The sequence below is a fragment of the Amblyomma americanum genome, chromosome 5 (assembly GCF_052857255.1).
Source record: "Amblyomma americanum isolate KBUSLIRL-KWMA chromosome 5, ASM5285725v1, whole genome shotgun sequence".
Lineage (NCBI taxonomy): Eukaryota > Metazoa > Arthropoda > Arachnida > Ixodida > Ixodidae > Amblyomma > Amblyomma americanum.
Genome location: NC_135501.1, coordinates 111315211 through 111335007, shown reverse-complemented (window position 1 = coordinate 111335007; position 19797 = coordinate 111315211). Strand labels below are relative to the sequence as shown.

Here is a 19797-nt window from a genome sequence, read left to right as displayed (position 1 = left end):
TGTATATTGTTCCTTACAAAAGTGTGGCTTTATTCTATACAGAGAAATCAATTTGCAAAGCAACGCATGCACATGAGGAGAGAAAAGTGGAACGCAGGAAGTCAAGCCACTACTTTGATTACAATTGTTTCCGCAGGTCCACTGACGGAAAATTGCAAGGCATAACCAGAGCATAAGAGTGAAATAACGGGTGCTAAATAATGAAAGAAAAGCATCAAACATCAGACACAAAATAAGCCTAGAACGACTCTCTGGAAGCGAAAGCGTTAGCCACAAAGGAATTAAATATAGAAAACTGCACACACCTCGAAATTTGTCCTTTCCGCGGTCACCTATTAATCGTGGAAACGTTCATTCCCTTTCCTACATATTGTGCTCTTCGTAGGAGTAAGTGCTCGTTGTGATCTTAAACGAGTAAGCGTTCATTGGCGAACGCAATTAAAATGTTACAACCCGAAATAAAATTCGAATCAGTGCTTCCTTCATCGCTAGTTCCGCTGAAGAAGCGTCGTCATCGGGCATTCACTGCGGAGCCCTGGTCGTAGCGGAGTGGCCTCAGTGCGGCAGGGAAGCCTCAGCGATGGCCGCCACCAGGGGCGATTCCACCCCCTGTTGTCCTGGACGGCTGCAGTGGCTGTCGAAGTCGTCCAAGAACAGGTCATATACGGCCACCGTGGTATCCCCAATGCGGTCGGCGTACGAACGGCGCATGCGCAGCGTCAGCTCCTCGGGGCCGGAGTAAAGAGCAATCTGAGTAGACATCGAAATCAACATGTCCACCACATGCTACAGAAGAACATAGTGAAAACGTAGCCTACTTGCCAGCTGTGACTCCGCTCTGCTCAACTCCTGCTCTTCCATAGGCCGTGTACTGGACTAGAGGTGGTTTTCGGTAGCTCGGCGCGTGAGTCGATCCGCTCTTTTGGGGGTAATGTTAACTAGGTTATCATGGGTATGAAGTTTCTCATAGTTCAAAACAAATCCCTGTTTTCAGCGACTGCCATACAGCGGCTGCCTTGTTTGTAGAAGTACAGCCCTTTTCAAAAGTAAAGATACCGGAGGCTTTCCTTCTGAGCAGACTGGCGGCGCTCTGGTGAGATCCGTGGATATTAGCTGCCTAGCGCCTGTGAAGGCCAAGGAGCGCTGCTGTGCTTGTTTTCAGCTCTGATCAGCGCATTAGTGCTTAAGAGAGACGCGGGGAACTGCGGATTTCTGTAATCTAAACACTGTAATACCCGAACATCAATTTTCGCCTCACGGAATGTTTGACAGCTTTTTAAACGGTGATTTTGGGTCCAAATTATTTAAATATTCAATCCCAGAAGTAACATACAGCCAGGGAAGATGGTTGTTGATTTCTGTGGTATTAAGATTTGGTGCGAAAAGAAGTCATTACGTTCTTAATGACCAGGATCATATTGTCTTCTGCGCTCAAAAACGCAGAGCTAAATCATTGCGCCATGTAAGTGGCTCAAGTAAGGCCCATTAGGTTTTTTTATTACATTTTTCAAAACCTACACGCTATTTGCAGCCACAGGGCATTGCTTAAGAAGAAAGTGTGCGACTACATTGTTGAAAAACGCGATCATACTCAGACGCCATAGGAAAACGATTGGGAACATAGCTAAGCAGTTTTTCCACTTAGTTCACCTTCTGAAGAGGGGATAATGGTAGGAATTGGAATAAGAATTGGAGGGCCAGCAGAGCATAGCTGAAGCGTACACATAAAAATCTAAGATTGTTTAGGTTTCGTTTAAGAGAGTTTAACGTCTCAAAGCGACTCAGGCTATGAGGGACGCCGAAGTGACGGGCCCCTAGAATTTCGCCTCCATCAAAATTCGACCGCCAAAACAGAGATCGCTCCTTCGTCTGTCGAGTCAGCAGCTGAGTGCCATAAAATCTATGATCGGTGCCTAAGGTGTGCCTGGAGCAGCTACATCACGGCTCATCGCCCGACAACATCACTGCGACTGCAACACCCGCACTGACGTGTGCACTGTTTAAAGTTACTTGCCTCAGAGAAGAGTCTGGCGCCCAGCGCTGGATAGCGGCACACAAGCGCTTGAACTTTCAACTTAGTTGGCACATGTGTAGACCTGCCGAATTGCCACCACGTTAACATGTGCCACTATTATCACCGGGCTGTGTCGGGGATCTGTTCAGACTCACTTTGGGCCCTCCGAAAACAGAGCATCAGTACTCTCTTTCAACCAGAGGCGTGGCCCATGTCCAAACATTTCGGACAAAAATTTTGAAAATTGGAAAATAGTAAGATACTTTTACTGTGAACAGCAGAAGAGACAGACAGTTAAGGGCTGGATTTGGTAATTTTTCTCCTGCAACAGGCGCTGAAAAAATAAAAGAGACTTTTCCCAGCGCAATGCAACGATGGCAACACCTGACACGTGGAGCGTAAACGATCATGAGGCATTGGGCAGTGTACCTCGGTTCCGCTAGCACTGCTCGCTCCGAGGACCCAGACGCACTCGCCGTCGTTGTCGAAGGCGTGCTTGGGCAGCCGGCAGACGTGGTCGTAGCTGGTCTTGTAAGTCTGCACCGTGGGGCCGTTGAAGACACTGGACGGCGTCGCGGCGTCCAAAAGCCGGGGGTAATTAAGAGGCAGTGTCGCCTTGAATACGTCGGCACCCAACTGCGCCAAGCACGCGTGCTCAAGCTTGAGTAAAAGGCTGCAGTTCATCGTATGGATAAAATTGGCGTTGAGAACATACTTATCTCGGCTGGTATGAATAATAACCGCGTAGTAATGGCAGAGAGGCAAAGTACGCTGAAAATTAAGGTTTATTAGGTAGAAAAAGCTAGCACTGAACTACGGTAAAGTAAGTGCGAGCGTGAAATGCTTTGCTGCAAACTCATACTATATTCTAAAATGGCTCCCGTCTGAAAAAAATGACATCTAAGCTTGCCGATTTGACAAATTAATCAGCGAAAGCTTATTGGCACAAGCGGGCGACAATTCTGTAGTGGCAGGCTATTTTGACGTTGCACAGGTGACTGCCGGTTGAACATACCACATGCCTGTTTTGGCGTCTATACGCTCCATGCATATTCGGCCTTCTTCCGCTTGAGGTCTCAGGTTCGATTGCATTACTGCACACTTCATGGACTCCAGGGCCCGCTTACACGAAGCTTACACGCTTACACGAGCGTTTTTGGCCAGCGGAGCGACTGGACGCGTCCGCATCGGCTGTGTCGTTTTCAAACTGTAATCTGCGGTTTTCTCAATTGTTTATAAATCGGAGTCCTGCAGCCGATTTGTTAAAGTGCCCGGCTCTGTCTCGGACACTTTTCATGCTTTCGGAACCCGATTTTGCCGGCTAACCTCGACCTCAATCGGAGGCGGCGGCGGCCGCTAGGTCTTGCGCAGGGCTAGCGCATTCGCTGCACCCAAGCTCGGCTTAAGCCTAGCCTACTTTGTGCAGCACGGACGTCTCCCCACGCTGCGACCTGCCTGCAGCATGACACATCAAGGCACAGTGAAGGGGTGACACCCGAGGATTCCGCCACCGAATCGAGATGGGATAGGGCCGTAGAAGCCCGGCACAAGGTGCTCCCAGACTCCCTCATGTCCCGGCAAGCCGACACGTGTTCGCCACCTCAACCACCGGCCGGCCAGACTAGCGCAGCCAACGCAAGGCAAGTCTTCCCCACCCGTCGTTAAACGTCAGGCTGCCCTGCCGAAGCTCCCGGCTCGAGATCTTAAAATCATCTTCCGCCCCGGCGGAGGCCTCGATCTCGGCAAGCATAACGGAGGGTACATATTATCCTTGGTAAGCACTACCCTGAAACTTCCGCTAGACGCAAGTGGTTACCAAGACGCCATCAGCATCAACCCCCGGCCCATCTGGTTTACCATAAGTACGCCGGCAGACGATAGAGCAAGACGCTACATGCAGCTCGCGTCGCTCAGAGTTGCAGTTCAACTGAAAGCATATATTTCCCCACCGGACAATGCGATTAGGGGCATCATCTACAATGCCATTTGTGATCAAGCTCCGGAAGAGTGTCTTCACAGAACTGAAAACCTTCAACCAGAGTCTGTCTTAGATAATATCAGATGCTAGACAACTGGGCTGATCAAAATCCATTCTTGTCAGCTTCATTAACACTTATAAAGTTCTGAACAACTCCCTTTCTACTGTGCAGCATACAACGGTCATCCTATCCTCGCCAAAGCAGGCGCCTACTTTAACTGCCGCCGTGCTGAGCATCACAGCGACGTCTGCACCAAGCCCAAAAGGGACCTATGCATGCGTTGTGACGAAGCTCACGCAGCAGCTATAGCCCCCGTGTGCTCGCGGTCGCCCAGATGCATCCTCTGCGGTGAACCCATTATACGATGTCCCGAGGCTACAATTAAATCTTCAAACGCCCGCCCCCTCCCATTAATCACTTCCGCCACAGGTGTTAGTCGGTGGAACTCAAGGAATCCACTTCGACGAATGCTAGAAATCACTTGCCATCCTTCCCGCTCTGGACCTGCCAGCCTCTGCCGGAAAATAAGGTAAGCTCGAGCCCATGATCTCCCTCCTTAGCCGTGAAAACAGACTAGGACTAGGAATATAAGGTTAACAAACCCAACAACAAAACGATCCAATCAGGCATCTAAAAATGACCAACTTATGCGACAGCACGATCAATCTAAGCATCAGAACGATCAACTCAAGCAACAACTTAAGCAACAAAGTGAACACATCATCACCTTAACCCAGTATATGCAGGCACTCATGCACAAGCTCTCCGCAAAACAGGGAATGGAAATCTTCAACCCAACCTCCCACCTCCCAACTCTCAACAACCCACCCCCTCCTCTTGCATCGACAGCTCCCACCACCCCAAACACAACAGCCAAGCGCAAAGAGGTCGAACAAGACGTCCCCTCCGAAAACAACTCTAAACAGTCTGATTCGATTGCCTCCCTAGCTCTACAAGAGCAAAAGCTCGCCGAAAAGTTTAAGGCTACAGCGCAGAGCCCGAACACATGGGCTAGCAGCATGAACGGCCGGATCACGAAGCTCGAGCTGCAGATGGAGCCGCAGCAGATCCAAATTAAGCTGGACAAATTATTCTCTATTACAGCACTCCAACTACTCCAACCCGCTCCGCAAATCGAAGGTGGCAGGACATCGTTAGGACATTAAGGTGTAGCAGTGGAACTGCATAGGCTTTTTCTCTAAGCGTAGTAATGTGCGCCTCTATATTCAGTCTCTTCAGGACGCAGAGAGGCCCACAATCATCACAGTTCAAGAAACGAATAACCCAGTCAAATTCCTGAACTATACAACCAACAAAGCCGCGAGTTCATCTACACACAGAGAGGCCACGCTGGTCCACCGGAACTACACAGCTGCCGAGCACCCGATGGACATAGCAGATGTAGATTGTCACTTCATAGAACTCCTTCCCAAAACCAAAAAAAAACCCTAGTCTCTACATCTGCTGTGAAAAAAGCCATGAAAAACGAACTTCAGATCAGCTTCAAACACCCACGCATAGTGCTAGACGACTTTAACGCCAGACATGTTGGGGATGCGCAGCAAAGGTGTCAAACTCACTACACATTTCCAAAACGAGCGGCTCACCCTTGTAAACGATCCGCAACAATACACACGCATTGGAAACTGTTCAAAACACCACTACACCGATTTCAGCCTCACACAGAACATCACGCACTCATTGGTCGAACATGCACACCTCTCTATGTAGTGATCACTACATTGTTCAGACCTCCCTCTCGATAACTTGCATTGCCCAACGCGTCAGAAAAGAACTCATGATCTCAAACTGGGATTGGTTGGACACCGCCGTTCAAATGCCAGCGCCAACATTGAACATCAAGCACACTGGATGCCAGATCTCGCTAAGATTGTGAAGACGGACACTTCTGATAGACGGAGCACTCGGGAGTGGGATGTGATCGACAGCAGACCACTGCACATGTGGGTGGCCCACTCCAGCGTGCAAAACTCTGGCTTAAAAACAAACACAACCGCTTCCTGAAGCTGAGAATCACGGCCCTGATGAAGGACACAGAAGCACATGCAGTGCAAATAAGCCGACAGCAGTGGAGACCGGTGGGCGACCGCCTAGCTGAAAACCAAGGGCTAAAGGACATGTGGAAATTCCTACGCTGCCTACTAGAACCTGATCAGACCAAGAACACCTAACATCGTAGTGTAACCCGTATCATCCATAGCCTAGACATGAACGACGACACCCTGATCAAGAACCTCAAAGCCACAAATCTCACGACAATACCCAGGACTTCTCTTCCACCCTACTTGGGAGCAGAAAACCCCGAAATAGATGAGGACATAAATAAGTGGAACGTCCGAGCCGCCATGTTCCAACTTCGCACCTCGTCTGCACCTGGAGCCAATCAAATCACAAAGCTCCAGGGACTTTAGGTTAGAACTCTATCCAAGCTATAACGAACCTCTTCAGCAAGCGCTGGAATGAAGGCGCTCTCCCTGAAGAGTGAACCCACGCTCATTTTACCTTCATTCCTGAACCCGGCAAATCGCTAAACCTAACAAATCTCCAATCTTGCTCACCTCTTGTCTCGGCTAGCTTTTAGAGCACGTAATCCTCAACAGGTTAAACACATGCAAACCAACAACCCGTTTCCCCACACGAACTGGGTTTTCGAAGGCCCCTTCTACATGATTACATAATGCTTCAGATATCGAAAGACATCCTCCAACCCCGGCATTGCAAACGAACGCCAGCGCTGCTGCCCTGAGACCTTCAAAAAGCTTTCACAACGTATACTACGCTGCCATAATAGCCGCTCTGTCTGATCTGGGTGTACGGCGTCGAACGCGCATCTAAACCGCCGCTTTCCTCCGGGATCGCACAGCAGCAATCCGAATCGGTCCCCTGAAATGCACAGCTTTCTCTTTGGGTAAGCTAGGAACACCTCAAGCTTCTGTACACTCTCTCTTTTTAACATCAGACTCATCCCGAGGGCCCACAATCTTTCACAAATTCTGACACTTCCATTCTTTCTTCGCAGACGACATTAACCGGTGGGCCACCACAGGCAATGTCGGAAGCAAGGAAGAGACTTCAGGCAGGAGCGAACGTGGTGGCGGAGTGCGCGGCCTCCACAGGCCTCGCTTGCTTCTCAGTCAAGCGCGAACACGTGTTCCTCCACCAAAAAGGATAACCCGTCCTTTCTCATCACTACAGATGGGCAGCCAGTGCCAGAAGTGCACAAGCATCGCCTGATATGCTTGTACCTGCAAGTCAACGGGCTTAATACGGAGACTCCAAACTCACTGCCACCACGCACCAGATTATTCGACTGATCAAACGCATAGTCAGTAAACACCGCAGCATGCGCGAACACGACCTCCGAAGACCTTTACAGGCATTCGTGATGAGCCGAATGCTATACTTCCTGCCCTACCTCTACATCAAAAAACGGAGACAGAAAAGGCCGATGCACTAATCGAACACCCCTACAAGGCGGCCTTAAGTCTGCCCAAACTCATCCCCAATTTTAGTACCTTAGGCATTCGAGTCCACAACACACTCAATGAGCTGATTGAAGAACACCACATAACTCAGATAGACTACCGCTGGGCGCCATATTCTACCCTCACTCGAGCTCCTACCGGTAGGTCCACCTCCCATTAACTCCCACAAGGTTTCGAAATACGCCTGGGACTATCTCAATATTCACCCCCTACCTGAAAACATGCATCCAGTCCAGCACCAGGTTCGACGAGCAGCCCGCGCCCCCGCCTTGCATAAAGCACATGAAAATAAACCATAGTCTATGTAGACGCCGCAGAGTACTCCCAGCCCTTAGCGTACGCCCCCTGCGTACTATCCAAGAACCTAATACACACGACATCATGCTTGATTAGGGCAAACACCTCGATAGAAGCCGAAGGAGCAGCCATCGCGCTAGCGATATCGTTTTCCATTTCCCCTCTTATCCTGTGCGATTATAAAACCGCCATTCAAAATTTTGCCCGCGAGCAGATACATGCTGCCGCCTATAAAATTTTCATCTCCAACCCCCAGCCACCTCGCCCCATCCAAATAATCTGGGTACGGGCCCATTCAGGCAATCCGGGGAACGAAGCAGCCCATTCCGCTGCTCGAGCGTACGTCAACAGAACGGTATGTACCGAAGACCCAGGCAGCGTCAGAGACCGGCTGATCCCATACCACGACATCGTGCTACACTAACGCGAAGAACGTCTAATTTACCCGACCCCACAGATATCACTGACAATAAAAGAGACGATGTGGCCACAACTCCAGGGTCGCACCTTTCCCTCCCCAGCGCTACTTGCGCTTTTCTTCCCTTCTACTCATACCCCGATTGTTTTCTCTGTGGGGCCCCGAGAGCCCCATTCGACCACATTATATTCGTCTGCCAACAACTTCAACCTCAGGCCCAATGGGCCCTTGCGGACTCAGAGGGGTGGGAGGTCCTGGTCTCTAGCTCCGATGCGGCCTCGCAACTGAGGCTAGTGTAGTGGGCGGAGAAGGTCGCCGGCAGAGACGGGCTGCCGGCCACCACCAACGACCAGGACCCAGTCCACCTCTGAAATTGTCAACTATAAGATCTCCGCCAACTAAAAGTTCTTCACTACCAGCACTACGAAGCAAATAGTCCACTTCCCAGTGCTGTCTTATACGCAGAGTAAAGTAAGTGGTCTTCAGTGCGCACTGAAGATCCCCAGGTGGCCTAAGCTATTCCAGAACCCTCCACTATGGCCCCTCTCTCTCTCTTACTGCCTTCGCTCCTAAGTTTCTCTCTTCCACTACGGCGAGGTTTAGGTGTCCACCGAGAGGTGAGCCAGTTAGTGCAGCATTTCCTTTCTTAAAAAAATTGAAAATTGAAAATTGGTATTCGGGGAAAGGAAATGGCACAGTATCGGTCTCAAATATCGGCGGACACGAGAATTGCGCCGTAAAGGAAGGGATAAAGGAGGGACTAAGAGGAGAAAGCAAGCAGTAGCAGCACAAACGTTGGCCAGTGTCCTGCCACTGTCACAACAGGCTACGCTTATTTGGAAACCGGCGCAACAGGGGTTGCGGGGAAACGAGAAAGCACACATACTGTCCCGAGGAGTAGCTACCTTCCGTAATCCCAGTGTCGCCTCATACGCTACCCCGTCCCCTCGCGCGATGAGGATTTCCTAGAGTTCGATGAAAACCTTAGTACGCGTGAAGAAATGATAAATAATTAAAGATTAGGCCGAGCGGTATTCCCAAAAGTGTGCAAGCAGGTGACCAAAATGAAGAGGTTGTGTAGTGTAAGCTACAAATTGTACTGTTTCCAAACCCCCAGCTTTATAGCAAGTGGAACCCGGATATTTTTACCCCCTGGTGCAAGCACTGTGAGGGCATAGCGGACATGATCCATATGACATGGACATGTCGTAAGTTAGGAGAATCTTAGGGAACATACGTGTCCTGTGAGGCACTGCTTCTCGAACAGGAGGAACAGGGGCAGCGTAAAGTCATCCGTCTCGCCCTGACCGCGGCTGAGATCCAAGAGAACCCGGTCGACGGCTGAGGGGGGGGGGGGGACATGGCTGGGATGAATGGATGGATGGACACAACTTTTATTGGACGAAAAAAATCTTCCATCGTGGTTTCCTACTGGTCCAGGAGTTCACAGGCTTGCGCTTCACATAAAGCCCGATCCACCAGCCATTTCTGGCCGGCGGGCTGAGCGGTCCGTAAAGCAGCCTGCCAGGAAGAATGAGTGGGATTGGGAATGAAGGGTGCTGCCTCTGGGGAAGGACAATCCCAAAGGTAGTGGAAAGTGTGGATCTGGGCACACCACAGATGTTACAATGAGGAGAAAAGGTGGGGTGAAAGCATGACAGACGGTAGGTTGAAATAAAGCAGCCCGTCTGTAAATGTCGCCGAGTGGCGCTGGATAAGGGCGACAAGGTACTGGGGGGTGGTGGTCATGTCATGCGGCTCAATTTGTAGAGTGTGCTGATTTGATATGTACAAAGCAGCAATGGGTCTCGTAGCCGGACGTGGCTGGGATTGAGCTGCGCCTCGGATCTCTCAACCGTTTGACGGATGCTGACAAATGTTATTTCTCTCTCGCGACCACCTGGGGACCTTTAATCTGCGCTAACATCGCACAGCACAGGGGCGCTTTATCGTTTTCGCCTCCATCGAAACACGGCTGCCGCTGTCGGGTTCGAACCCGACATAAAAAAAAATATATTTTAACATAGCTTAACAGTTTCGAACTTTTTCTTTTTGTGTCTTTTTGAGGTTTGAAAGCTTTTAATTTTTGCCCACGTGCTGTCTCGAGCATCATCCAGACAGTGTCTGGGTGACGTCCGTTTAGTTTTCAAGTTACACTACGTCCATGAACATATTCTGGTAGTCGGGATCACTTACAGATATAGAGTAGACGACCTTCGCGGCATGCAGGGGATTAGACGTCTCCTTGAAGACGTGCTCCCTGACAGCGTGGTAAGAAGCTGCCGCGAATTGTCGCCTTCCTGGACAATCCAACAATTCCTGCAGCAAAGAAAACTTTCGCACTCCGAGCGTAAACACAAGGCTTCATTTTACAGCAGCAACGATAAACGTCGGGGTAAGATGCCATAACCAAAAGGTCTCGCAGTCACTTGATGAAGAAAGAATCGGTTTCAGGTTTGTTGGCAACACAGTTGTCTAAAGAATGCTGTCCACGTGATCACGTGGTCTAGATGAGTGGGGACCGGGGAAAAAATGCCAAATTTTGAAAGAATACAAATCCTGGTACTATTGTATAAGAATTACCTTACACTTGCCGAGGCCGCCGCGGTGGCTGAGTGGTTATGGCGCTCAGCTGCAGGCTCGAAAGACGCGGGTTCGATCCCGGCCACGGCGTTCGAATTTCGATGGAGGCAAAATTCTAGAGGCCCGTGTGTTGTGCGATGTAAGTGCACGTAAAAGAACCCCAGGTGATCGAAATTTCTGGAGCCCTTTACTACGGCGTTCCTCATAGCCTTAGTCGATTTGGGACGTTAAACCCCCATAAACCTTACACTCGCCTAGCCTATCAGACTCAGCAAAAACATCAGTCACTTAATCGTCCATCATTTCACTGCGTTAATAATCAGTGGTAGATCGGACTACAATAGCCTCGTCGTCGTCCAGGAAAAGAGAAGCCGTTTACATAGTGGACGCCCCGCAACACCTGCAGCTTGATTGCGGGCTCAAACGTGGCGCAGCTCGTGCTGCTTAGACCGTAGCACTGAATATTTGTAGCCCGATATAACACCCGTAGAAGAGGTTAGAGAACATGGGCATGGACTCCAGCCAAACCGACAACTACCTATAGTTACAGAGCCGGACGCCCTTTAAGCGAAGCAGCGCGGGGAATCTGGATGCGAGAGCTTTCACTGCTTAGATGAGGCAATACCGCCAGAATCATAAATTTCGAGTCCGCGTACGCTATTTCGCGAGACGCAAAGCGATAGCAGGACCGCCATGGTGACAGTCAAGACAGTTAGTGCTTTTTCAAATATATTACGTTGGTGACTGCATATTCTTGTTGCCAGGGACTTTCTATGATGTTGTGGAGGTCACTGGCGCTTAACTAATTCGTCACTGACGGCGTAAGCTAGCACTGACGTTCGTAGCATATATTTAGTGTCACCGAATAATTTACTTTAAATAATTCGAAATATTTTAACACAATAATTTCAAACTAATCACTTAAATTTAAAAATAAAACAAACTGAACACTAAACCTAAAACTAAAGCCTAAACCTAAACTAGAGTATACCTGCGCAATACGGGATGGAGCTCTTTGTACACTGACTCACGACATAGAACATCGATCCAACTTTTATGAGTGAGGGTTTCATTCTATCTAATTATGCCCGTACTGAGAGTGTTTTCTTAATGAAGTCCCAACTAGATCTACGGAACTCACAAATTAGAAGGAAGGTCTTCCGTTTGGCCTGTTTAAAAGATGTTTCCCTAACCCCTTACTGAAAATTCAATTCATTTCTGGACGAACCTTCTTATCAACGCTTGTCCATCATAAATATTGTGTTTACGCCCTACATTACCTTAAAATTATATTTTGTTCCTTCGAACTGAAAATTATAGCAGATTGGAGTCACCTGCCCGCCCTAATTGTTTGTATTCGAGGCCCTATGACATTCAAAGACACAATAAAATTTCTTCTGGTGTCTAGCTAGATACTTAGTTTTTTCTTGATGCTGTTCAAAGAACATTTTTTTTAAAGCTTTGCTTGATATTTTCTGCGTACGCGCTTGCTTTTGGATCTATTTCTTTTTTTTTTCCATATTGAAAATTGGTTTTTGGGCAAATTGGCGCAGTATCTGTCTCTCATATCGGCGGACACCTGAACCGCGCCGTAAGGGAAGGGATAAATGAGGGTCTAAGAGAAGAAAGTAAGAAAGACGATCCGTAGCGGGGGGCTTCCGAATAATTTCGCCCACCTGGGGATCTTTAATGTGCGTTGACATCGCACAGCACGCGGGAGCCTTTTGCATTCCGCCTCCATCCAAACGCGGCGGCCCCGATCGGGTTCGAACCTTGGTGCTCCGGATCAGTAGCCGAGCGCTCTAACCACTGAGCCACCGCGGCGGGTGCGTCTTGATGTTTTGTTTGTAATTTAACGCCTGTACCCACCCCCTCTCTAACGTCTCATAGGCCTTGAGTGTAAATAAATAAACACGACGTACACAGCGTTCTCTTTAGGTAGGAAGAAAAGGAAAAGCGTTAGCGGTGTGCGAATAAACCACTTATTAAAAGCGTACTGCGAAACAACCGGTCAGCTTACTATAGTAAAGGTAAAAGGGATCGAAACTGCAAACGCTACAGCAGGGTTCAAGATCAAAGCAAAAAGCGCGAAAAGAATCATATCACTCCGAATGAAAGAAAATATTGCAGTGCTGTCGTCACACGCTTTCATTCCAATCATGCCGCAGCATTTTGTGGCGTACAGATTGGCGTTACTTCTCCTTGGTCTCCGTGTGTAGAACGCAAATTGTTTCCTCCAACCATTGATGTACCATTCGAGGACTTTCTCTTTTTTCATACAATTTCCAGTCGAAAATGGGGGATAAAATAAGGGCAAATTAGAGCCGACAACACATATTGCGGCTAAAGTTATAAGGAACGCTCGTTTAATATGAAAGAGGGCTGGGCTGCCGTCAAAATACGCATCAGGCCAATGGCAGCGCTTCTTAGATACAACTAATAACATTGGCAGCGCAACTATAATTAAGTGAAAAGGAGCGCCGTCACGCTGCCCTAAAACTAATGAAAAATGCGCTTCTCGAAGTTCGGAGACATCACCCATCCCCTGTGACCACGCCGCTGCTAATGAACGCGGCTACCACTCTAAAAAAAGAGGAAAATCTGCACTGAAAGTCCGTATAACCACCAACAAATCGCGCGCCGACGGACTGCAAGGTCAGTGAAGGCGTGTCTCCGTTGCAGTAGGACGAATCAGAAGCGTGGTGTGTGCAAGACAGGGGCAAGGCTGAAAGCGATACAATAGCTGTATCCAGCGGTCACCCAGTGACAGCAATTCGAGCAGCTTGACCACCAGTCACATGACATGCCTTGCTGACCCAGCCGGTCACGTGGCGTGTATCACCTGCCCATTCGTCTCTCCAACTTCGGCGTAGCTGCAACATGCATAATACCTTGAAAAACAGCAGACAATACGCTATATTGCTGCGCAACTTCTTCGCGGCATCCTCATGACCTTGTCAAGAATTGGAGGCGGAGAATAGCGGTGTTACTATACTAGGGCGCTGGTGGTGCGCACCGCACCGGGTTCAGCACCGAAATGGGGCACGGGTCCATAGAGAGTTGGGAGGAAGCAGGACCGTCGGATCACTGCAACGCGTGCTGCTCATTCTAGTGACTCCTCAGCGAGGAGGCCGACCTACCATACCGTGCAGTCAACACTTCGACCGTGCTTAGTTATACATCCTGTCACTAAAGCAGCTAATAGGAAGAGTCTCGGCGAGGGCCACATGACCAAGCTGGATAGCTTGTAAAGCATCCTTGCATATGCAACGAATGGAATCCGCTTAACCTCCAGCCTGGCTATAAGTGGGCCCGACGGCGTCTGTGGCATACATATACATACCTTCCGGCGCAGCGTGTGAGTCAGCACGATGACGTATTCCAGGTAGCGCATGATGTTGATGAGCCAAAACCTGCGCACCAGCTCGACTACGGGTGGCACGATGAGAATCACGGCTAATCTGCGCCTGCGCAGGTCCTCGATCAGAGCCCGGAAGAAGGTCCTCGTGAACTCCTTGTCACATGCGTCTCCCGGCCGGTCCCAGTGAATGGCCACGCCCTGTTCAGTGCAACATCCGCTCAGACTATGCCTTCAGCTCGGTTTACCCATCGGTGCAGCCTAACTCTGCCATGAAAACTATGTTAATCGCCCGCAATTAAGCGGCAAAAGATGTCAGTGTAAAGACATTAAATAGGGTGTGCTATAAAATTACTACGGAATTTTTGCCTCAGTATAAAGACAGCGCGAAGTGAGGAAGACGTGCTCCCGCACCCAGCAAAGTTAATCTACTCTGTCACGACATCAGCTGCCATTTTTTCCATTGTGAAGCTAGTTTTGTCCTTCACGTTTTTCCAGAGTGCACATAGCTACCGCCCGCAACATGAATCTGTTTTCCGAATGTTAAAGGCAAAAATAAGGCGACACAACACTCGGCGCCCGCTTTCCAAGGTCATGCCGTAATTCCCTCTCTAGTTCTGTTCACAGCGCACTTGGCTACAGCCTGGAACGTGTTTATGTATGTTGCAAATGATACAGGTCCTAAGACGGCGACACAATTAAGTTCGCAGAATATAGGTTGCGCTTGTTCGTCGCGACTTTCGCTGCCTTTTTTTAATGTGAACCATGTTTGCACTCTCTATTTTCGCACACAGCACACCTAGCTATCACCCTCCATATCAATCTATGTTACAAAAGTGTAAGGCGCGAAGAAGGCGAAACAGGATAGTAAGCACCAGGTCATTGTAGCCTGTGACAACAGCTGTCTTTTTTTCCAATCTCAAGCTGCATTTTTCTCTACAGTTTTGTGCACAGTGTACTTAGCTACCTGTTCCAACATGTTTCTATGTCCTAAATGTTAAAGGCGTGAAGAAGGCAACACTGCGCATAGCACACCACTAGCATATTTTTGCTTTCTGTCTGCGCCTTTCGCGGTGAGAGCACGCGAAATCGCGCCCTTTTTGCCATTTTTGATTAACGTTTAGAGCAGCAAGCGCAGCATCCGGCCAGTGCGCTGATGTAACTTCACACATCATCACAATCATCAACCTGACTGAGCCCACTGCGGAGGACTCTCCCACAGCTCTCCAATTAACCCTGTCCTGTGCCAGTTGCAGCCAACTTATATGCACAAACTTTTTACTCATCTGCCCACCTAACTTTCTGCGGCCTCTGCTACATTTGCCTTTTCTTGGAATTCAGTCCGCTACCGTTAAGCATCGTCGGTTATCGTGCCTTTGCATTCTATGCCTTGCCCAAAACCATTTCTTCCTCTTGATTTCGGCTAGGATGTCTTAAACCCGCGTTTGAGCCATGCCTCATTCTTCCCTCTCCCTTTCTGTTAACGTTACACTTACCATCCCTTTCCATAGCTCGCTGCGGTTTCCTTAACGAAAGCTGTACACTTTATGTTATCTTCTCCGTTTCTGCCCGTAGGTGAGTACCGGTAAGATGCCGCTGTTATATTCTTTGTTCTTCAGGAATATTGGTAAACTGCCCATTATGATCTGAGGGAACCTGCGAAATCTGCTGTGCTGTATTCTTATTCTTCTAGTTATTTCCATTTCGTGATTCTGATCTGCGGCCACTACCTTCAATATGTAGACATATCTTCTTACCAATTCCAGCACCTCGCATTCAGCTGTAAACTGTCGTTCTCGTTTAGAATGTGGAACATTACTTTGGTTTTCTGCATAATTTTTGTCTGCTCTCTAGCTCACTGATCACGCTTTGTATATGATCTCTAGAGTGACCTAGAAAGACAATGTCATCAGTCAATCGCTGATAACGAACGTATTTTTCATGAACTCTTATCCCCAGCGGTTCCTGATCTATACCTGTGATAAGCTCCTACAAAGAGACAGCGAATGGAATTGGCAACATTGCGTCTCCCTGCCTGAAACCCTTCCTTATAGAAATTATATTGCTCACCGTGTAAGGCTAAGGTAGCTGTGCAGCCGTTGTAGATATCCTCCAGTATTTTTGCACAACCATCTTCTACACCCTGATTCCACAACGCCTACACGACTGCTCGGGATTCGACTCGTAATCTACGAAGCATGCGTTGGTTGTATCTTGCACATTTCTTCTTCACACTGTATGCGTTGCAATGAGTGAGAACTCTGTGTACTCGCCCAAGAACGTGCGAGGCGGGGAAACGAAAGCTGTGGAGTAGCTGGTCTCGGCCTTAACGAGCCAGGGCAGAGCCAAACATACCGGTCACTTTTTAAAGCCTATATGCCTATCGTACGCTTGACTTCTTAAGCGCATCAGCTTGATTCATTAACGTTTTAAGCCTGCTGCGCTCTGCACATTAACATTCGAAAAACGTAAAACTCTAATCCATACAATGAGTTATTATTATACCCCGTATATCTTGCGTAATGCTGAATGCAGCATTCTGAAAAGACAAATTTTCATTCCGCAAAGCCTCCTGTGGCCGAAAATCACCCAGAACAAGACCTCAGGAACTGTTTTCATAGCCACAGGAGTCAGTACGATGTGTGCAGCTCACTTTTTTTACTGAAAAAATAAACAAATTGAAAATGCGTTCTAGGGAGAGAAAATGCAATAACTGTGTCACATATCTCGGAGGGCACCCGAACCGCACCGTAAGGAAAGGGATAAAGGAGGGAGTGAAAGAAGAAAAGAAAGAGGGGCCGTGGTGGAGGTCTCGGGAAAATTTTGACCACCTGGGGATATTTAACATGTACTGCTGATTTACGCGAATTCAATTTGTCATAGCGCATGCTCCACCCCGTTGCATGCACCCCTCGCGGATGCACTCCCGACGATAAGATCAACCTTGTCTGGGTACCCGCGCACGCGGAAAACTCTGGAAACGAAGGGGTCGACCGAGTAGCCCGGGGCCTAAGCGGCCGAGTTGCTGGCCCCACGGACCCACACGCTCTTGTCGAGGCTCCTCACACCTTTGCCGAAATAAACCACCTCCACAGAGAAAGGAAACACCACTTACCGCCTCCTCAGCCCAACTTAAATCGAGCGGAAGTCACCATGCTCTGCAGGTCGCATACTCGATCATCAGCCATTTTAGGCTATCACTGATAACAGACGAGGAATACGACCCCCGTTGCCAAAATTGTAACTATAGAGAAATGGCCACCCAGGCGCATATCTTCTGCGGTTTTGCGGGAGACCAGCCCCCACCAACCCTACTGCCAGCTCCCTCCGAGAAGGGATGGAACCAAATACTCAGAAGGACAGACAAGACCATCCAACTGGCACTCGCTTTCTGGGCTCAGGAAGTCGTCCCGCCTGGGGGCTACACCAAACCCACTTGCCCTGAATTCCGATACTTTATGGCAATAAAGTTGTTTCTCTCTCTCTCTCAAGGCCTGCGTCGTGACTACTTCTCACGAGGTACAGCGAACAGCAATAATGAGGTTGGTCTTGTTCATCTGACAGCGTTTCTGGTTCCTGTTTTCGCACTCTTAAAACGAACAGTGTTGTGCCGGCCGCATATGTCTTTCTTAAAGCATTTATGTGCGTTACGATTAGGTGCTTCATTAGAAAGTGCATGCATGAGTTCCAATCTTTCCACCTAATTTAGAGGTTTTCGCCATCTAACAATTCATTATATAGATGTCATCGTAGTAGCTATTGGCCCTGTGTTATGAGTGATGACATCAACTAAATCTGCTGCTGAGCATCCTGCTGAAAATAGTATAATCTTCTTGGGCTCACAGCAATACCCACAGTGCAGTGTAGAGTGGCTGTACAGTTATCGTTTGCAGACAAAGATAAACTTAATGACATTGCAGTTTTCCAATTTTATGTTACCTTTGCTGTTATCACTGCCTTAACATCTTTGTAATCTTAACTGCGCTTGAGGTCGTTAGTACACTCAATAACCTCGGGTGATCTCGACACTCGGAGCCAGGAAGAACTAAAATCGCGGAAAGGATTATCTTTTCGCAGTCACTGCGCTGCGACAACTCAATCCTTGAAGACGACAAACATTACCCCGTCCGAGACTAGCTACTAATAGACGTCGGCCACATTTACTCTCCGCACGCAATAACTGTTTTCTCATAAGAAATAAATGGTGCAGTAAGTCCCATTCTTGTACCATAATCATATCCTTTTGCTCGTTTCATCTTTAAGTGGCTCGTGGATCGCACCGTATCCCATATGCCAAAAAAGAGGGGAACTTCCTTTAATGCAGATGAATACTAGCAGACCACTTCTTTGGATACTTATTCCTGCGGTTCAAGTCCGCCTAGGTCAGCAGATGAGCGTGGGAGTTCTTGGTTAAACAAGAAGACGCCTACGGATGTCTCCGTCGGAGAAAATTCTCTTCATAACCTCCGCTAGAAAAAGCTGACCCTCTCCGGGCAGCGGTAGAGCACTGCCGTGCACGTACATCGTAGTGTCGACTGAGCGCGTGGAGATCGTTGATGACGGCGTCACGGACCTCGTAGTTCTCCATCAGGCGCACCAGCGAGGGTGAGTCCCGGCGCGATCCTCCCAGGGCAATGTGGAGACGCATCTTCTTGCCACGGTGGAGACGCCTCTCCCGAAGGCGGACGATGGCGTCAAATATTTCGCTGTCCAGTCTGCCACGCTTCACTTTCACCGTGCTAGTGACGTACAGTGCGTAGTAGATGAGCTCCGAGCAGTAAGCAGTTGGCAGCTGCTCTAGGACGTACAGGCGCCGCGGGGAGAAGTACCTGCGTGAAAAATAAGCATGCCATTTTTTTGCTACGGTCGATGGAGTCGCTGGGGATTTGTGATGACTTACTCTCTGTGGCCCTTTCCTCTATCGTTATCGCTACAAATTCTTGAGAAGGAAGAAATAAAGTATAAAAGGCCTCAGAGTTCAGAGTCGAAAATAGTTTGCCACAGCGCTTAAACTCCCACAACCTCACAAAGGCCTCAACTATTCCTTTTATACTCTATACGTCTACTCGAAGCTTTATGCTTGAATGAGCCATGACGAGTCAGAGTATGCATAAGGGGAGAAAAACTGGACGCGACACAGAAGCTCCGCTTCAAGAGTATGGCCAAGGGTGTGACATTCCCGTAGAGCCAATGGGGACGATTTTGAAATGCGACGGTGGCGGTGCCTGGGAGTTGGCGGTAAAAACATAAATTGCTCAAAACTTTGCTCGCTATGCTTGCGCCGGTCGCTGTCGTCTGCTGCCACTGCGCTGCAGCGTTGCCCGCGGCGGCACTGGCGGCGCAGACGCGTTGTGTCATTGACTCCAGCCGCGTTTGCTGCCAGATACCAGGATCGCTGCAATCGTTCCGACCGTGGCGACACTTATGGCGCGGACGCGCAACTTGCAACATGCCACAGCACTGGTATGGCGCTATAGCGTTAGTTGGTTAACGAATATATGGGCTCTATATGGGACATGCTCTACTTTACATTCATAGATACATGGTACTCTTCATACCACTCCTAGCGCAGTGGCGCAGTGGTTGAGCGATGCGGCACTTCACTGCGATGGCAGGTCCTGCCCCTTGTGGGGTTCGTGACA

General features: G+C 48.9%; 1 protein-coding gene across 1 annotated transcript in view; it reads right to left on the bottom strand.

Annotated features, from left to right (window-relative positions):
- Positions 1-549: 549 nt before the first annotated feature.
- LOC144134117 (uncharacterized) overlaps positions 550-19797 on the bottom strand; it is a 38758-nt gene continuing 19510 nt past the window's right edge. Inside the window, exons 7-11 of the mRNA XM_077667095.1 lie at positions 18678-18984; positions 14141-14356; positions 10411-10533; positions 2444-2650; positions 550-750 (exon numbers count right to left, since the gene is read on the bottom strand). Coding sequence (XP_077523221.1) covers positions 556-750; positions 2444-2650; positions 10411-10533; positions 14141-14356; positions 18678-18984 — 1048 coding nt within the window. The 3' untranslated portion in view covers positions 550-555. The remainder of the gene's footprint in view (positions 751-2443; positions 2651-10410; positions 10534-14140; positions 14357-18677; positions 18985-19797) is intronic.